The sequence below is a fragment of the Alosa alosa genome, chromosome 18 (assembly GCF_017589495.1).
Source record: "Alosa alosa isolate M-15738 ecotype Scorff River chromosome 18, AALO_Geno_1.1, whole genome shotgun sequence".
NCBI lineage: Eukaryota > Metazoa > Chordata > Actinopteri > Clupeiformes > Clupeidae > Alosa > Alosa alosa.
The window spans coordinates 12,428,882-12,447,756 of NC_063206.1; the positions used below are offsets into that span (position 1 = coordinate 12,428,882).

General features: G+C 46.5%; 1 protein-coding gene across 2 annotated transcripts in view; it reads left to right on the forward strand.

Moving 5' to 3' along the window:
- The window catches only part of bcl11aa (BAF chromatin remodeling complex subunit BCL11A a), a 61,006-nt gene that overhangs the window by 3,722 nt on the left and 38,409 nt on the right, over window positions 1-18,875 (forward strand). For both annotated transcript variants that reach the window (XM_048269734.1, XM_048269735.1), the window contains exon 2: window positions 803-1,141. In XM_048269734.1, coding sequence (XP_048125691.1) covers window positions 803-1,141 — 339 coding nt within the window. The remainder of the gene's footprint in view (window positions 1-802; window positions 1,142-18,875) is intronic.

Genomic DNA, 18,875 nt, shown 5'->3' on the forward strand with positions numbered 1-18,875 from the left:
CTCTACATCCCGATTTGCGACTGTGAAAGTGGTTATCAAAGAAATTATTTAAGAAAAAGTCATGCGCATGGATGAAGTCCGGCGGTGTACTATTTTGGTAGCTGAACGCGCTGGCTTTGCGCTCTGCACATGTGTTGGACACATTTAAACGTCTCCATCATAAGAGAGTAAGACCAACCTACAGATGAAATCTGAAGTTACTCTGTTTGAAATGCACATTTTAAAGATGCATCTCAAGTCTACATATTGCTCTTGTCAAACAGGGTAGAACAATCTATTCATTAAGTATCTTCCTATGTTGTTTGCCATGCAATAAGTGGTGTTATGTGTAAACACAATATTCTCAGCTATGAGTATGTGTGCAGAGCACAACGTGTCTGTTCAGTCTCTGTTGTAATACATGTTGTTTACCTGATATCATTTTTTTCTCATGACTTTAATAAATGGGCTGTATATTTTGTAAAAATTGAAGCAAAGGAGGAAAACCCTAAGAAATCACAGTGCGTCTTGATTCACTAGACCTCTCTCCTATCTACAATGCCTCCCTAAGTGGCAGCCAGGAATTGCTGTGACAATGATATGCACGTAGCATGCCATATGATGCCAGATGATTCTTCCTCCCCACATCTCTCAACATTATGCCTCATCTAGTCATCTTGCTGATATCCGCTCAAACATTCAGTGTCTAATTTTCTGTCTCTCCCTCTCTCCCTCTCTCTCTCTCCTCTTTCCCTGGTCTCTCGCTCTCCTTCCTCTCCTCCTCACTCCCTGCATCTTGCGTGCCATCCCTGCCTGCCTGCAGCCGAGCCGCTGTCCGCCGCCGTGCTCTCGGATGAGCGGCAGGAACACCGTGGGCTGGTACAGCTCGCTCCGGAAGGAGACCAGGACCTGCTCACCTGTGGCCAGTGCCAGATGAACTTCCCTCTCGGGGATATCCTAATTTTTATCGAGCACAAGAGGAAGCAATGCAATGGCACCTTGTGCATGGACAAGGCAGTGGATAAGGCTCCGTCGCCGCCACATGGTGAACTGAGAAGGGCCTCCAACCCTGTGGAGGTGGGCATCCAGGTCACGCCCGAGGATGATGACTGCTTATCCACGTCCTCCCGAGGAATTTGCCCCAAACAGGAAAATATTACAGGTAAACCACTCTTTTTAGAAAACAAGGGGGAAAAAAAGGTTGACCAAAATGTAGAGGTGATGGGGGGGTCAGGTTTATTGCACATGGATATAAACAATTGTGAAGTCTGGAGAGGGATGCTTGTCATTCACATCCGTACACTCACACTGCAAGTGTGTGTGTGTGTGTGTGTGTGTGTGTGTGTGTGTGTGTGCATACTGAGTAGATGCATAAGACACGCATCGCACACATGTTCCCCCCCCATTGTGGGGTTTGGTGGCCCTTAGAGAAATTGGGTGGATCCCAACTGCAGCTCTGGAGACGGACATCAATAACCTTAATATGGAGAATGACTGGGATTGTGCATAAGCCTATGTGTAGCCAAGATATGTGTGTGTGCGTGTGTGTGTGTGTGTGTGCGTGTGTGTGTGCGCGCACAGAGTAAATAGGGATATGAAGCAAATAGTGTGGTGGGTTATTGAAGCTTGCCACACTGTGAAAGCCGACCTCAGAGCCAGTGTCAAGTTGAGGCTGCAGCTTTTGTTTTTCCAAAGCAGAGATGAAAAACATTCTTTGTTTTGATTTATTATCATTTGCTCATCAGCGCTCCGAATCGCCATGGGTTTTCACTTTGCTCTTCGACTGAGTGGGATTGTGGTAATTAAAGTCAGGCTTATGCCGTAGATCACAGCCCCGCACTGTCGACTGTCGGCTCCACTGTGGGCTTCGCACTCCTCTTCGTCGCAAAAAGCCCACCCTGCCCCTCTCCTTCTCCCCTCTCTGCTGCTGCTCAGACGGCATCTCCTTTAGTTCAGAGGAGTTTTGAAATGGTTAAACTTGGCTTAGCAGATGCCCTGGGGTCCACTGAGCCCCACGGGGTGGCATTCTTTTTTTTTTTTTAAATTCACTTCTACACACACACACACACACACACACACACATGCGGTAATCAAATATAGCCCAATGGCAAAGTGACATGGCCGACCTTGGCTTGAAGTTGCCATTTTGTGACTGGACAAAGTGGAGCACCGAGGGTGTGCCCTGAAGGGCACACAAATGGGCTTATCCCCACAAAGAGGGACACTGAGAGGGGAGGGGGGCAGGTTGGGTGTACGTGGATGTGGGGGGTGCTTTGGAGGGTGCCATCGTACCCCCCTCACACACTCTCTCACACACACACACACACACACACACACTCACACACAAACAACACTCACACACACGCACGCACACACACACACATAAACACACAAACAACACTCACACACAAACAACACTCACACACACGCACGCACACACACACCCACACACACACTCCCCTCCCCACCTCAATCTCCCTCGTGTGTGTCCACAAGCTCATGGGAAATGCCTCTCTGTGCTGCTTGGACTCTCTCATGTGGTTTCCACAGATGTATCTTGATTTCGTTGTGGTTTTTACATGGCCACATCTTATCCGAATAAATGTATGCCTGTAGATTTTCACTTTCTTACCAAAATATAGAAAAAAAAAATGTGAAAAAGGAAGTAGAGGGACACTCAGTTATTTTTGGTTTGTTGAGGAAGAGTAATTTATTTTAAGGAATCTTAGCACCACTAATTATTTGTTATAGTTTTTCTGCGTGTATTTTAATTAGGGTGAACTTCTAGTGGTTGACTTCCAGCACTAAATAAGGCATGGGAAAACATGAAATACTGCCACGGAGACAAAGAGCCAAACAGGACAGTTTATCACTGTGCTTGTAAACAACTTTAAAAAAAAATCTTGGAATCCGCAGGGTTAAATTGTGTCCTAAGGTAATCATAAGGTCGTCTGCTCCTTTTTGCTAGGCTGTTTACAGAACTCAATGTCCACCCCACACCCCTCCCACCCCCAAGAGCTCATTGTATAACACTGGAAATCTCCCCGTGTGTGTGTGTATGTGTGTTCCTGCCTACTGTACACAGCCGGCCTGCTGCTGCTGCTGCTGATTTAAAGAGGTGTTTGTTGCGAGCAGAAAAATGCCAGCGTGTCTCCTCCGGCCTGTTTTGTCTGCAGCCCTCCCCTCGCATTAAGACCTTTTTTCCCCTCCCTCCTCCTCTCTGTTTCTGTCTCTCTCTCTCTCTCTCTCTCTCTCTCTCTCTCTTTCTCCCTCTCTCTCTCTCTCTTTCTCTCTTTTTCTGGTTTGGTTCAGAGGGATCGGTTTTCCAGGAAGTGCCTGGGTTGGGTCAGCCCCATCAACAATCATTTGTACTTGACCTTCTTTCAGGAGTAATTATGGGCTGGTGGGGTTCAAGGATGAAGTAGTTCCCAAAGACATCCTAGCTGCGTGATGGGCAAAGTGGGCTTAGGAGGGGGTGGACGAAAGGAGAGAAGAGCAGAAAGAAAGAAAGAGACAGATAGAAAGAAAGAAAGAAAGAAAAAAAGAAAGAAAGAAAAATACCCTTCTCCAGGGTGGATTTCCAGAGGCAGGGCATGTGGTGGGCTAAAGGACAGTCAAGCCAATGTCTCCCCGAGATTCATTGTGGTTTTAATGGATATGAGTGCTAACCAGGGTCATGCATGTCTGGTTAACCCCTTTGTTTTAAAAGATGTTGATGCAGTTTCAGCACAAATTATCCAATCCATTTAAGCGTGCCAGCTATCGCGCTCGCTAGCGTCGTGTTCCTGTCAGCAGCTAAACTGGGTTATTAGGCTCATTTACATCATAATATAAAAAGGGTTCAGACGATGGTGTTGGGTCACTGGTATTATGTGTGGTTGTTATAAAAAAAAAAAAAAACACTTTTGAGGGAAAGACTTCAATGGCTCCTTAGCATGTTATTTAATCTTGGCAATGCTAGTGGGTCAAACGGGGAACAGTGACATCAATTAGTCATACTAGAGGTAGCTTTAGACATAACATCTTCAAGGACAGTTATGGCTGTTGTATGTGGCTCAGTTTATGAAGCAGTTTAGGATTTGAGCAATGTCTTTCTTCTGAGCAGACATATTTCAGTGGAGCTGTGGCCTTAATATAGATGATGTTAGTCACTTTGTAGTGTGCAGTGTCATAACTGAGCACCCGTCAACAAGCCTTCTGAATTATATGGTGACCTAAATTGATATTTACATTTATATCCTATGCTGGTGGTAGTAATTGCAAGCATGTTATGTTAGTGATCGATTCCTGTGGCGTAACCTAGGCTGGGAGAGTGCTGTGGTAACATGTGGTTGGGGGAGATTTGAGGAGAGAGAGGGGACAGTGAGGACCTCACGGAGGATCCCGACGCTGGCTGCCTCAAATAGCCAAATACGGAGCTTTGTCTGCGTGATGTAACATCCCTATTTACATATAGCACCGGTCTGTTTGAGAAGACGAAAAGCAGTACCTGTCATGGTGGAATGGACTGTGTGTGTGTGTGTGTGTGTGTGTGTGTGTGTGTGTGTGTGTGTGTGTGTGTGTGTGTGTGTGCGTGTGCGTGTGCGCGTGTGTGTGTGTGTGTGTGTGTGCGTGTGCGTGTATGTGGAAAGCACTGTGTGTGTGTGTGTGTGTGTGTGTGTGTGTGTGTATGTGTGTGTGTGTGTGCTCCATGCATGCTGCCCCAAATAGGCCATGCATCCTGGCGAGGGGGCCCAGCCCGTCAGCACGGGGGTAATCGACTCTGCAGCTCTCCCCCCTCCACCCCCCCCCCCCTCTCCTCCCCTACCCTCCTACCCTCCTGCCCTCTACCCTTCCCTCCCCTTTACTCTCTCTTTCTGCCCCCTTCTCTGTGCTTTCCTCACCCCCTCTTTTTTTTGCACCCTTCCCCTGTACGCTGCTGTCGGCCGTGCCATTTTAATATGGGTAGCCATGAGCCCTGTTTCTCCAACGGCAACACTTATTCTATTAATCCCTAAATGAGATTATGCGCCCAATCCCGAGATTCACTGACAGAGGGAGGGAAAATAAAGGCAGGTTGTTAATCTTAAACTGTGATGGGCCTTTTATCACATGCACATGAGTGTGTGCCAAGAGCATCAAGCGCAGTGTGAATGCTCAACGCATTACATTGATGGTAATGGCATTGCCTTTGTTCCGTTCCTTCTGTCTGGCTTTGCTTGATGAAATGTAAAAAATATGCAAAGTAACATCCGGCGATCTCCAGTGAGTGTGTCTGTTTTTTTCTGCATTTTTTTTTTTCGAGCGCGACGTCCAAAAATATGTCAACGTGACAGATTGAATTTGCGTTGGCTTCGAACATGAAACCGTTTGGAACGCCGGTGAACTTTTTAACAAGCAGGTTTTTTTTTTTAATTCTGGGACTGTCTACTGCCACACTGATGTCCCCGTTTGATATTATGACCGGTCTGCAGTGGGTCAGCTGATTAATTCAGACTCACAGTGCTGATATGCACAATGGGACTCAATACATATAATTGTTTTTTTTTTTTTTTTTTTTCAAATGCTTTTTCCTCCCTCTTTCAAACATGCAAGTCTTCTGTATCTCTATTCTCTCTCTCTCTCTCTCTCTCTCTCTCTCTTTTTCAGTTGTTGCACAGCTACAGCTCTAGCAGTCAATGTAAATCAAGGCCACCCAATTAATATTGAATCAATTACACTGTGCTATTGCCTGGCATATGAGCTGCATGCAATTTTCTGTGCCAAAATTTGACCCAGATGATTGCCTTAACAAAGACCCAAGCAATTTGAGCCATTTTTTTCCTTTTACTCAAATCACCCACTATTTCAAGCATAACTGTCTGTCATGACTGTGATTATCTTCAAAGCATAATTCTTTGTAGCTGACAAGGGAGAGTTTCTCCTAGAGGCCCAGGATGTGATTTCTCTCTCTCTCTCTCTCTCTCTCTCTCTCTCTCTCTCTCTCTCTCCCCTATCTGGGTGCTGTGGGGGGCGGTGGGGTATAGTGAAGTAATGGGTACTGTGAATATAGAGTATAGTACAGTCAGTGTATTGCAGTTCTCACACATAGATACTCTAGTACACACACAGAGAAGAATGAGGAGAGAGGTCAGCAACTAACTAAACGGCCTCGGCAGACAGACACAGGAACTAGCCTCCATCAGCAGCTGTTGCCAGCTCCCACATTCCCCCCACCAGTCAACAATGTGAGTGTGTGTGTGTGTGTGTGTGTGTGTGTGTGTGTGTGTGTGTGTGTGTGTGTGTACATGTATGTACTTATGTGTGTGTGTTTTTACTCTTCTGCTGTATATGTGAGAGTGTATCCAAAATCTGTGTGTCTGTGTGTGTGTGAGCTAGAGAGAGTGTTTTCATCGGTTGAATAAATTCAGGATTGCTGTTCTTGTCGCAGATGTAGTGACTAGCTGCGGTGGCACTTGGAGACATGGCTAAGCACAGTGGTCCTGGCACGACACGTCCAACCAAATCCTTTTTTTTAGATTTCCACTCTCCATGCGCGTGTGCTGCAGGAGGCTTTTTCTTGTTCCATGATCAGGGACCATGAATTATCAGAACCCCAGAAAGCAATGTGTCTCACTAATGTCACAGAAGCCTTGGCAGTTCTGTGCTCAGATGCGAGTGCTTTATGAATATGCATGTAAATAACGCCTCATCTTTAATTTTTCCAAAGGCTGCGAATCCGTTTCATTCCCCATGTTTTTTTCTTTATCCTTGTGATATTTTTTTTCTTGAAGATGGGCTTAGATTCTCTTGCAGTGTAAGGTAATAAGCTGGCTTGGTTTTACGTGTGCGTATGCCTGTGTGTGTGTGTTGGGTAGCTGAAGTGCATGCTTTCTCTTGACGTGCTACATTTTGATGTTAATTTCAGAACACCCCCTACACTGTCCCTTTAGCCAGAGAAAAGCTGAAACAATGACCTATTTTTGCCAAATGTTTTTATTTATATTACGAATTTCCCACTGCTGGATTCTGCCTTTTATATAATTGATCCTAGAAAAAAAAATGCATTCATATTATAATGGGACTTTTTATCCTATGAGATGTGTTTGTGTATCTCTCTCTCTCTCTCTCTCTCTCTGTCTCTCTCTCTGTGTGTGTGTGTGTGTGTGTGTGTGTGTGTGTGTGTGTCAGGGAGGGGGGGGGGGTGTAGGGAGATGTAGGGTTTTTTCTCCCCTCTTTTCATAACCCTGTGTGCGCGCTGCAAGCTGAGGCGGCTGCACATTCCCTCTACCTGTTTTTATTTTCCCTTCTTCTTCTCCCTTCTTCTTCTTCTTCTTCTTCTTCTTCTTCTTCTTCTTCTTCCTGCGGCTGTGCGCCTCGTGGCGAGATCCAGCTCACGGGAAACAAAGGTATTTAGCAGACAGCCGTTCCCTGACTGGCACACTGCCACCTACGCCAACCAGCCCGCGCCCCCCCCCACCCCCCTCTACCCGCCATAAGCCCCCCTCCGTCAACCACTGCTGCTTGGAGTCCCTCCCCTCCCACCTCCAGACAATGGCGTCTTTTTTGGTGACAGGAGAGAGAGAGAAAGACAGAGAGAGAGAAAGAGAGAGAGAGAGAGATCCATACTGAAGCGTTTGCTCATTCAGAAGCTGTTGACCCACTGCCCCCCCCTCCCCTCAACACACACACACACACACACACACACACACACACACACACACACACACACACACACATATATATATATATACATTACACAGACATACAGTACATATACACACTCCCACCCTGGGAGAAGGCACTGAGTAATTGTGCTCAGATGTACACAATTGAGAGTATGTGTGTATATAAAGGTGTGTATGTGTTTAGTCTGCGTTTCTTTTTTTTGAAGATAAATGATAAACACACAATGTGTGTGCATAACAAAAAAACAAAAAAAAATCTGATCCCCCGTAAAAATATATATCCAATAAGAATATATCTGATTATGGATGCAAATATGTATTTATCTATAAGGCATATATGCGTATATTTGTTAAATGGACAGATACACTGGAAAATATCCCCTCTCTTAATCTAGTTAAATTATATCACTGAAGTGTGTGTGTGTGTGTGTTTGTGTTTGTGTGTGTTTGTGTGTGCAATGATGATGATGATTGATAATAGTGACTTGTGAGGTTCCCTGTAAAAATACATTCCTCCTTGCTCTCTCTCTCTATTTCTTTCTTTCTTTCTCTCTCTCTCTCTCTCTCTCTCTCTCTCTCTCTTTCTTGTTCTCCTGGGCCTGTGTCTCTGTACATATAGGCCTACCAGGCCCTGTCACATTGTGGCTCTCGAGTTATATCGGAGGTTTGAGGGGAGGAAAAAAGTGTCCATAAAAAATGTTTATGTACTACAAAGCGTATTTATAAATCCCAGTGGATTACAGGCTGGCGTTTCATAAACAAGCAAAAAACGGTGCTGAATTACTAAGTGTGTGTGTTTGTGTGTGTGTGTATGTGTGTGCATGCGTATGTGTAGCACGTGTGAGAGGCTGTGTGAGTACATAGACTCAGAGGATGTGAAATAGCTCCTGCCCCTTATGTGTGTATAAACGTGAATGAAGGATAGCACCCGCATAAGTAGTGTATGAATGTGCTACTTGTAGTGGGTGTACGTCAGCATGTGTTGGGCAAATGTGTTGATGCGTACACATGTATCTGTGTGTGTGTTTGTGTGTTTATATGTGTGTGTATTTGTGCGCACAAGAGGGCCGTTTGGGCTCGGGGGTGAACATGAAAGGGTTTGGGAGTTGGCAGCATGGCTGGAGGACATCCCCAGTGGCCCGTGCCAGCGGATGGTTGGCAGGGAGAATGGCTAGGGACGGGGCTGGGGATGGGAGGGGGGGGGGGGCTGGGGGGCTGTGCTGTGGAGGACTGGGCTAGTGTGGCCCTGGCTCCCGGCTCCACGCTGGGCATTCCTGTTACTCATGAACTCCCATCATAGCTGCAGCCTGCCCCTGATCTGTGTAGTGGTGATAGCTGCTGGGCACACTCATTCATACTCATATAACACCCCCTTACACACACACACACACACACACACACACACACACACACACACACACACACACACACACACACACACACACACACACACACACACACTATTACACTCAAGCTCAGATTCATGTTAAAACATGTTATGTTATTTGATTTGGCATACCCATATACTCTCATGTACACTCATAGCCATGTTCCACCATTTTCTCTCTCGCTGTCACACATACACACACACACACACACACACACACACACTGGTTTCTCTGGTTTTTGCAGATGAGTGTATGCTTACCTGCTTGTCTGCAAAGGTGAGGTCTAGGTGTGTCTGCCAGTCAGTGTGTCAGCTGACTGAACGGTAGGCAGGCCATCCGTCCAGCATCAGACAGTAGCCCCTAACCTCTCCGAGAAGTTGTCTGAGCTTTTGCGGTGACCTTGAGGAGTGCTGCCACTCGCGCGACTTGGGGCTTGCCAGCCGAGGCGCTCAATACAATCAATTCATTTGGGCTCTAATGGTTACAAATGGCAAATGTTGAGTCTCTACAGACGCACAGAGACCCCCTCAGCGGCCTGTTTTTTGCCTTTTGTTTCCTTTCCATCTCACCCTCTCTCTCTCTCTTTCTTTTCTTCTGTCTCCATCTCTTCCTAGTTCTCTTTCTCTTTTTTTGCTCACTCCATCCATCTTTTCTTTTCCTTCTGTCTTTCTCCCTCGGTCTCCAATTCATTTGGTTCTGCTTGTTCCATCTCTCTCTCTCTCTCTCTCTCTCTCTCCCTCTCCTCTCTCTCTCTCTCTCTCTCTCTCTCTCTCTCTCTCTCTCTCCTTCCGTCTGTACGACGCGCGGCATTCCCTGTGTGACTTCATTAGGCTGCTCTCTCTAACACACACGAGGTTCACACTGGCTCTGGCGGCGGCTCTCTGGGCGCCTGCTTACTGTGTCCTAATCAAAAAGTCTTCACCAAGCCGCGGCTGATTAGGAGAGCATACCGAGAGCGTCGCCGCATAAACGCTGGATAAATAATCCAGGGCCGCCGTGTCGGCACGGACCAAAGACCGGCCCACAAAAGTGCCCAGCGAGTTCTCTGTGTGTTTGTATGTGTGTGTTTTTTTCACATGCCTAAAGTGAGGCGTGTGTGTGTGTGTGTGGATTGGGTGTTTGCCTAGTTTTGAGTGTTTGTGTGTGTGAATGTGAATGTGCGTGACAGTATTGGGTGTGTGCCTATTTTTTTTTTGGCCGTGTGTGTGTGTGTGTGTGTGTATGCACGCGCTGGGCCCCACAGTAGTTGAAGAGCTGAGAGGCTGCTGCCAGAATCTCTGAATTTGATGCGAGGTCCAGAAATTGGGCTGACATGCACAGGAGAACTAAACGATTGCAGATATCATGGGAGGGCATTATTTCACAAGTTTGCATATTAATCTCCAAAGTGGCATTTTTATGTTACCATGAGACACACAATTAAAATGTGAATTAAGCGCATTAGAGAGATTATTTTTTTTGATGCCTAATGACCGTTATTGGCACTGCCGATCCGCATTAGGACGATGATTGCTGTTATGTATATGACATGCAAATTCACACACACCAAAACAAATATTTGAGGAACAGCATCTGCACTCGCCTTCAAAGCGGTGTGATACACAATGTGTACTGTGCACAACATTGTTTGTGTGTGTGTGTGTGTGTGTGTGTGTGTGTGTGTGTGTGTGTATACACTCCTCAGGGACAACTCAAAGCCACATGCACCTTGACAATACAACCACCCACCTCACACTCACACAAAATACACACCGTGACTGTCACACGCTCTCTGCCGCGACTTTGGCTTTAACAAGTGTTGGCAGAACAAGAGAAAAAAAGACAGACAGACAGACAGAGGGAATGAAAGAAAGAGAGGGAGGGAGAAAGAAAAGAATGAAAAGAAAGACACTTGTTTGTACAGTGGGATAATTCGCCCCCGTGTCAGGAGGCTTGGTGCTGGCCCGGGGTTGGGGGGGTCTGTGGCCCCCTCACCCCGCACAGTATGGCCTGTCACGCTGCCGAGATCCTGCCTGCCAATAAGTTAATTGCTTTATTTTTGGATGCGTGTACAATGAAAGACAACCCCTGGCTCCCAGCTGCAGGCTGTGCAGATGCGGCATCTATCATGACGAGAAGAGGGAGAAAAAGAGAGGGAGAGAGAGAAAGAAAGAGAGAGAGAAAAGAGAGAGAGAGAGAGAGAGAGAGGCCGTGTCTCTGGGTGTCTTGGGGATAGTCATAGGGTGAAAAGATATGCTCATGCACAAAACATCTTGGGTCTTTTGCCTTAAAATGGCTGTAGCTGCTCTACAGTCTAAACGAAAGGCAACTGCCCCACCCTTGACATGCCCAGATTTTACGTTATTTTTTTAAAATGTCTGTCTGTCATTGTTGTTGCTGTCATTTGATTGTGATGAGAGAAAGGGGGAGGGGGCTGTCTGTTTAGACTGCTTCAGGAATGGCACACATGGAAAACAGGGTCTGTGAAGAAGATCTGTAATACAGCCCTTTTCATTTGGTTAGAGGCAGATCGTTTGGACGTGTATTGTTTGGAGCTGTTTTTATCTCGGGGAAGCAGAAGGTTTTGTCTGCGACTTAAGTCCTCTCATCCTTGAAGCCACGTAGCAAGTCTTTTACATCTCTGCTTTTATTCTGCTCTACTGCTAGTACTGTAAGGGTATTGAATTTTGTTTCTAGTGTCCTTGTCATTATTAGTGCCAATATATCCTCTAGTGCTGCTCCTATGAGCACAATCACCCATTCTACTACTAATACTACTACCATTACTATTACCACGTCTATTACTACCATTACTACTACTACTACTACTACTACTACTACTACTACTATTGCTACTACTACACAACTACTACTTCAACTACTACTACCACCATGTCTACTACTACTACAAATACAACTACTACTATTACTACTACTACCACTACCATATACTACTATTACCATGTCTACTACTACTACAAATACAACTACTACTATTACTACTACTACCACTACCATATACTACTATTACCATGTCTACTACTACTACTACTACTACTACTACTACCACAGTACTCTTATTACTTAGTTAATATTAAATGATGCTAATGCATTATCTGCCCCCACCATAATAAAATCTATGTATTTATTTTGTCTGTATAAAGGTAGCGATTGAACGATAATAGCCATGCAAATGTAAACGGGTTAAAAAAAGAAAGATATTTCTCTAGTGTGTATCTGGAGAGAAGTTGATGAAATCCAGGTGTAAACGGTTGCCATGGTGAGGAGGCTGGGGGAGCAGCCATTATGCCTGTGATAATTGTGCGTGTGTGTGTGTGTGTGTGTGTGTGTGTGTGTGTGTGTGTGTGTGTGTGTGTGTATGGGCCCTGTGGAGTCGGCGGAGAGAGTCAGAGACAGAGCCCGGGAACAGGGCCGCATGCTGAGGGACCGGGTGGCTGCCGCTTCCTTGTTAACAAAACTTGAGGCAAATGGTGCAACACGCAGACACACACTGGCATGCTTGCGCGTGCGTCTGTGTGTGTGTGTGTGTGTGTGTGTGTGTGCAGGGTATACACACACATGCACACGCATATGCACACACAAAATTGCTTGCATACACAAGGTCACACGCAAAATCGTTCACACTCCGACATAAGAGTACATGCACCACACGTGTGTGTGTATGCTTGGACAGAGAGAGAGAGAGAGAGAGAGAGAGAGAGAGAGAGAGAGAGAGAGAGAGAGAGAGAGAGAGAGAGAGAGACACACACACACACACACACACACACACAGACACACACACACACATGCACAAAAGCCCCTACTTCCTCACTGAATCTTACTGATAATTTGCTCGGGCTCATTTGAATTTTAAGCACTTCTTTAATCTTCAAAGCCTAAATTGCTTTATGAATATGCATGGCGTGGGCAGACTTTAGTTCATTACCTAGTTGTAAATTCTAATGACCATTAGGTCCTCTCAGTAATTGCCAATTGTTTTGCATTTTTGATTGGCCTATTACCATGTGCATTCCGAACCCATCACCACGGCCTGTCAGACCTTCTGTAAGGAAGAGTGTGTGAGTGTGTGTGTGTGTGTGTGTGTGTGTGTGTGTGTGTGTGTGTGTGTGTGTGTAAGAGTCTACACTTGGGAGCGGGTGCACTTTGTAAAAAAAAAAGAGAAAAGGTGGAAATTGCTGGTATCTCTCACATTAGTCTATCTTGTAGATTTTGGGGGGGGTGGTGGTGGTGGGGGGGGGGGGGGGTAAAAGATGGCTGCTGTTAATGAAAGCAGCGTTTTGCGTGTGAAGATTGAAAGTTCACCAGGAGATTTGACATATTTAATTTACATGATGACTCTGCACCCCTTCATTAATGCGCTTTGCACACCGCGCCGCACTTAATCACTTTTGATCAGGCTCCTCTGTCAGTGCTCCAGCCGCACCCAAACGGAGCTGACTGCGCCGGGCTGTGCCGTGCCGTGCCGTGCTGGGCTGGGCTGGGCTGGGCTAGTGGTGGTGGTGGTGGTGGGGGCCCCCTCCATCCCTCCATCCATCCACCCACACTCTCACACCCCACGCCTGGTTCTCTCCTTCCCCACCTTATTTATGGCCTCTTTTGAATGGGTGTAGGCCTTCAGCACATAAAACAGAGAAGACAGGCTCTGTCACTTCTTTATACCACCTGCCCCCCCCCTCTCAACGCTCCCCTTTGAGGAAGCAGATGTTGGACACCCCATCCCACACACATACACACACACACACACACACACACACACACACACACACACACACACACACACACACACACACACACACACACACACACATACACACACACACACACACACACACACACACACACACACACACACACACACAGCAACCCCCTCCCATGCACCCTCTCCCCACACTCTTGCTCTGATGGCGACGTAGATGCTGCACCCTATGAGCAATTTGTCTTGCTAAGTGTGTTTCTCTGTAAACATGGTGGAAATTGAAAAAAAAAACAGGTTAGGGACATTAATTAAATCTTTCGGCGAGCAGCGCATCATTGTCGTGTGTCCTTCTGTGTGTGGACATGTGGTTGTGAGTGTGGCCAGATTTGAAAAATGCTCGCCTACTGGTGCCACCATATGGACACACGTGCACACACACACACACACACACACACACACACACACACACACACACACACACACACACACACACACACACACAGGCAATCACAATCATTCACATGTGTGTGTGTGTGTGTGTGTGTGTGTGTGTGTGTGTGTGTGTGTGTGTGTTGCAAAGTCCCAGAAGAAAATAGCTCACATCTGTAATTGCACCAGAAGGGAAGAGAAAGGGGTTTGAAGACAACCAAACAGAAAGAGAGAAGTCAATCAAATAAATACATGCAGAGGCAGTAATGAGCCCAGACAATTAAAAACCAAACAATAAAAAACAAAAGACAGCAGAAAGAAAAAAAACTATAAAACAACAAACACGCATAAAAAACACAAGGGGTAATTTTTTTCCCTGTCGGTTCCTTCTTTGGTTGTTTACACCCCCCCTCCCAACACACACACCACCCCCTTCATCTCCTCCTTTGCCTTTTCCTCATCAGTTTGAGCAAAAGCGCTTCAAGGGAAAGCTGAAACCTACATTGTGATGAAAAGGAATTCTTAATCAGTGAAAAAATAAGTTGTGTTGCACACTGCGTGGTCCTCTAATGGACACATTGACTGCAGGGAAAGGGGTGTGTATCTTGTGTGTGTTAGTGTGTGTTGTGCACGTGTGTGTCTGTGTGTGGAGGGTGGTGGAGGCGTACTCCCTACCCGGTGGGACCCAGCAGGCACTGTTTCGCCGGGACTCGTTTTTAGCCCTACCCTGGCTGCGAGCACGCTTCAAAGTTGTTAATATTCAGCTGGGAAACCGTATCCAGAACACAAATAAATTATTAAGAGCATGAACTTTTTAGGCAGTAAGATGAACTGAACGGGCACATCTGTGAGATCCAGGGTCTTTTTTATTTGTGTGTGTATGTGTGTGTGTGTGTGTTTGTGAGTGTGTGTATATGTGTGTTTTTGTGTGGTATAGGGTGCTCTGGTGTGGTGTGGTGTGTGTGTGTGTGGTGTGCGTGTGTGTGTGTGTGTGTGTGTGTGTGTGTGTGTGTGTGTGTGTGTGTGTGTGTGTGTGTGTGTGTGTGTGTGTGCTGGAGAGGATCTGCCCTTTCTGACTCCACCGGCTTTGGTCTCCGGCCAAGGGCATGCATAATTGATTCCACACGCGCTATCATTTTCTTGATGTAATTGCCTTAGTAAGATATGATGAAATCTAATGGATAATTTATTGTTCCAAAATGGGTAAAGAAACAGTGAAATAGTACTTTTTCCTCTCTGGTTTCCCTTTCTACATGCACATGTGTGTGTGTAAGAAGGGGGGTGGGCTCTGATGAAGTGTTTAGTTGCGTGGAGAGAGAACAAGCAGCAGCAGTCAAGTCTTGCATGTCTATCTCTCTCTCTCTCTCTCTCTCTCTGCCCCCCTCACTGTCCCTCGTTCCCTGGCTGGTCGTGCCAAAGCCCTGCTGCTGTCGGCTGGCCTAAGCACTGGGCTCGTTGTGCTATGAGCTGATTAGCCTTCACTGCTCTGTGATTAGTTGACCAGAAAAATGCCAATTTCTCTCTCTCATTCTCACAAATACATGCATCTGCTTTACTCTTTATTTATCACTCTCTTAATTATTGTCTCTGCTCTTCTTTTCTCTTTTCTTTTCTTTTCTCCTTCTCTTTTTCTCCGCTCCGTATACCAGTTCTTTCTCCTGCTCTTTCTCCTGCTCTTTCTCCTGCTCTTTCTCCTGCTCTTTCTCCTGCTCTTTCTCCTGCTCTTTCTCCTGCTCTATCCCTTTTTCTTTCTTCCAGCTTTTCGTCTCCTGAGAGATGGCCACTGAACTCTCTCATCCTTCGTCTCTGTACACTGTTGGGTCCAGGGCAGATAGCCCGTTCCGATAGACCTGTTTGGCCAAGGCCGGGGAAATCCTCTGTTTTGACCTGTCCCTGGCTGTTTGATTTTGTGAATTGGATGTCCTGTTCAGTGTCCAGGACTGGATGCAGTGGGCTTCTTCACCTGCGCTATGTCTCTGTCACTCTGTCTGGACTGTGTTTGTGTGTGTGTTTGTGTGTGTGTTTGTGTGTGTGTTTGTGTGTGTGTGTGTGTGTGTGTGACAGCTTGAGATCCTGGCGCAGTGGCCGGACTGTTTGTTTCGCAGCGGGGGTTGTGAACCGTGTCTGTCTGTGTGGCTCTGAACAGGAACTGATCCCCAAAGGACACAAGGGCCTCTCCTCAGCTCCTCGCACAGAATACACAACATCATTCATTCTCTCTTTCTCTCTCTCTCTCTCTCTCTCTCTCTTCTCTGTCCCTCCCTCCCTCACAGTCATGTTTATCACTCAGTTTTCTCAGACAGAGCTCAAACAAAACACAGCTTCCACTCCAGGCCATCATGATCCATCCAGATTTATGAATTCTGATTGTTACCTTTTGTGGGATCCTTTACAGTTCTGCTGTGCTTCAAAGAGTTACACACAGGATGTCTGTACTGGGTTGCCTTGGTGCAGTAACACTCCCCGATACCTTTTTTTTTTTTTTTTTTTCTTTCAATGGGGCCCCACGCCAGCCAGTACATGCTTGTTGACAGTGGGCAGTTGCAAAGCCTGCTGTCTGTCAGCACTTCCTTAGTGAGCTTAGGGGTCTTTTAAGGGAAAAGCTTCCCCTTTTTTGTTTTTCTCTCCACCTCCCTCTCGTATGAAAACTTTCCGTATGAAAACTTTTTTATTTACCAGCCAGGTGAAATTGTTGGAGCATAATGTATTTAATACCTGGTTTGAAGAGCAACCTTGAAAATAAATGGTGTGGTACTTGGGGATGCCAGAGTTAAGCTAAGAACCAGTCACTGAAAAGGTGACAAGAAAATGCTCTAAAAATGTGGTTGTAAGTAGAGTCTGAAGTGTACTTTAAAGGAGACTCTGCTCTTTGTTTTCATGTCTCTCTCTCTCCCCCTCCCCTTCTCCCTCATTCTCTCTCTCTTTCTCTCTGTCTGTCTGTCTCTTGTCTACTTTACTTTTTCCCCTGGCTTGGGGTTTGGCCTCTCAACGTCCTGTTACTCCCTGGGAAGATCCAGCAACAGGCGAATGTGTCTCAACACGTCTTGGACCAACACTAAACTCTCTTTCTGATCTCTCTCTCTCACTCTCCCCGTCTCTCTCTCTCTCCCACTCCCTTCGCCTGCTTTCTGTAACCCCACATCGCTGAACGTTGATTCCTCTGTCAGTATAGCATAACGTCTCTCTCGCTCTCTGTGTGATTGGAGGTGCTTAAAGTGGACTGGTCAAGCACATCTGTGCCTGTGAAGAGGACAGAGGAAGGGTGTGTGTGTGTGTGTGTGTTTGTGTGTGTGTGTGTGTGTGTGTGTGTGTGTGGTTGCTGGGGGGTGCGGAGCGGAGCTGAGGGCCGGAGGCACAAAGGGAAAATTGTGCGCTGGGCCCACTGGTCTGGGCAGCCTCAGTGTGGCCAGGCAAGCTCAGGCCGACAGGATGATAGATGGCTTTGTCAAGGGTCCCGGGGCGTGCCCTGAACTTGAAGCACTTTGTTTATCTTGAATAGAAAGGGAAAGGCGCACGAATAATCTATGTCTAGCTTCTCTTTTTTTCGCTCCGATCTCTTTCTCTCCTTCTCTCTCTCTCTCTCTCTTTATATCTGTCTGTGTTTCTTTCTTCTTCATGGGGGCCTAGGCAGGAGAGAAAGAGAGAGGAGAAAGAGTGGGCAGAGGGAGGGAGGAGGGGAGGGAAGGAAGGTGGAGGGGGGTAAGAGATGGTGACAGGGGGGAGGGTGAGGACCTACGGTGGTTGTCCATTAACAGATGAACTTGGCCGAGGTCCAGACGTTTGATGAGCCAGTGTCATAGCCTGTGCTCTCTCCAGCCTTTTCAATCTCTCGCCTCTTTTCTCTCTCCGTTTCTCTCTCTCCCTCTCCCTCTCTCTTCCCCCCTCACTCTCACTCCATCTTTTGCTCTCTCTGGTCTTTTTTTTGTCTGTCTCTCAGTCCCTTTCCTCCCTTCTTCACCTCTATTTTCTGTCTGTCTCCCTCCTCCCCACTACCTTTCTTTCTTTCTTTCTTTCTTTCTTTCTTTCTTTCTTTCTTTCTCTTTCTTTTTCACTCCAGCACACTCTACCTGCTGACTATACATCAAAATGGTTCCAGGTTCCTTTTTGGCTAAAGGGGAAAAACGACGCTACGCTCTCCGCCCCCCCCCCCCCCAACTAAGAACCAGTTTAGACCGGTTGGCTGGCCTTGTAGCCAGGGCTCTGTCATCTTGCCTTAGCTCGGAGGACTTCTGGAGAAAAAAGAAAAAAAAGAAAAAAAAAAAAACAAAGACGTGGAAAAGAAAATGAAAGCATAATTCTGATAAAGCGCCTAACCCGGGGGTCTCCAACAGAGAATTAAAAAGAATGAGAGGAGAGGTAAATTAACAAGAAACGAAGCTTATCACAAACTCCAAAGAAGAAGAGAGAGAAAGGGGGGGGGGGGGGTGGCGGTGAGGGTGGCAGCAGAAAAAAAAGAAACATTTCCACAAGGCCAAGTGCTCTATTACACAGAACGCTTCTTGCCTCTTATTCTTTGACAACAGAGCCTCTTGCAATGACCATTAAAAGAAAGCCCAGCCTCTTTCTCTGCATTTCTTTTTTTTGCCGTACGGGAGTGTTCAGCTTTCAGAGTGGGGGTTAGCGGTGTGGGGGCACAGGGGCTCGACAGAAGCCTCTTGTGTTGGCCGTTGCCGTAGCCCCCCTGCTAAGATCAGGCCCTTTCTCTGCCACTCTCCGCTGTCACCGTCTTCATTACTG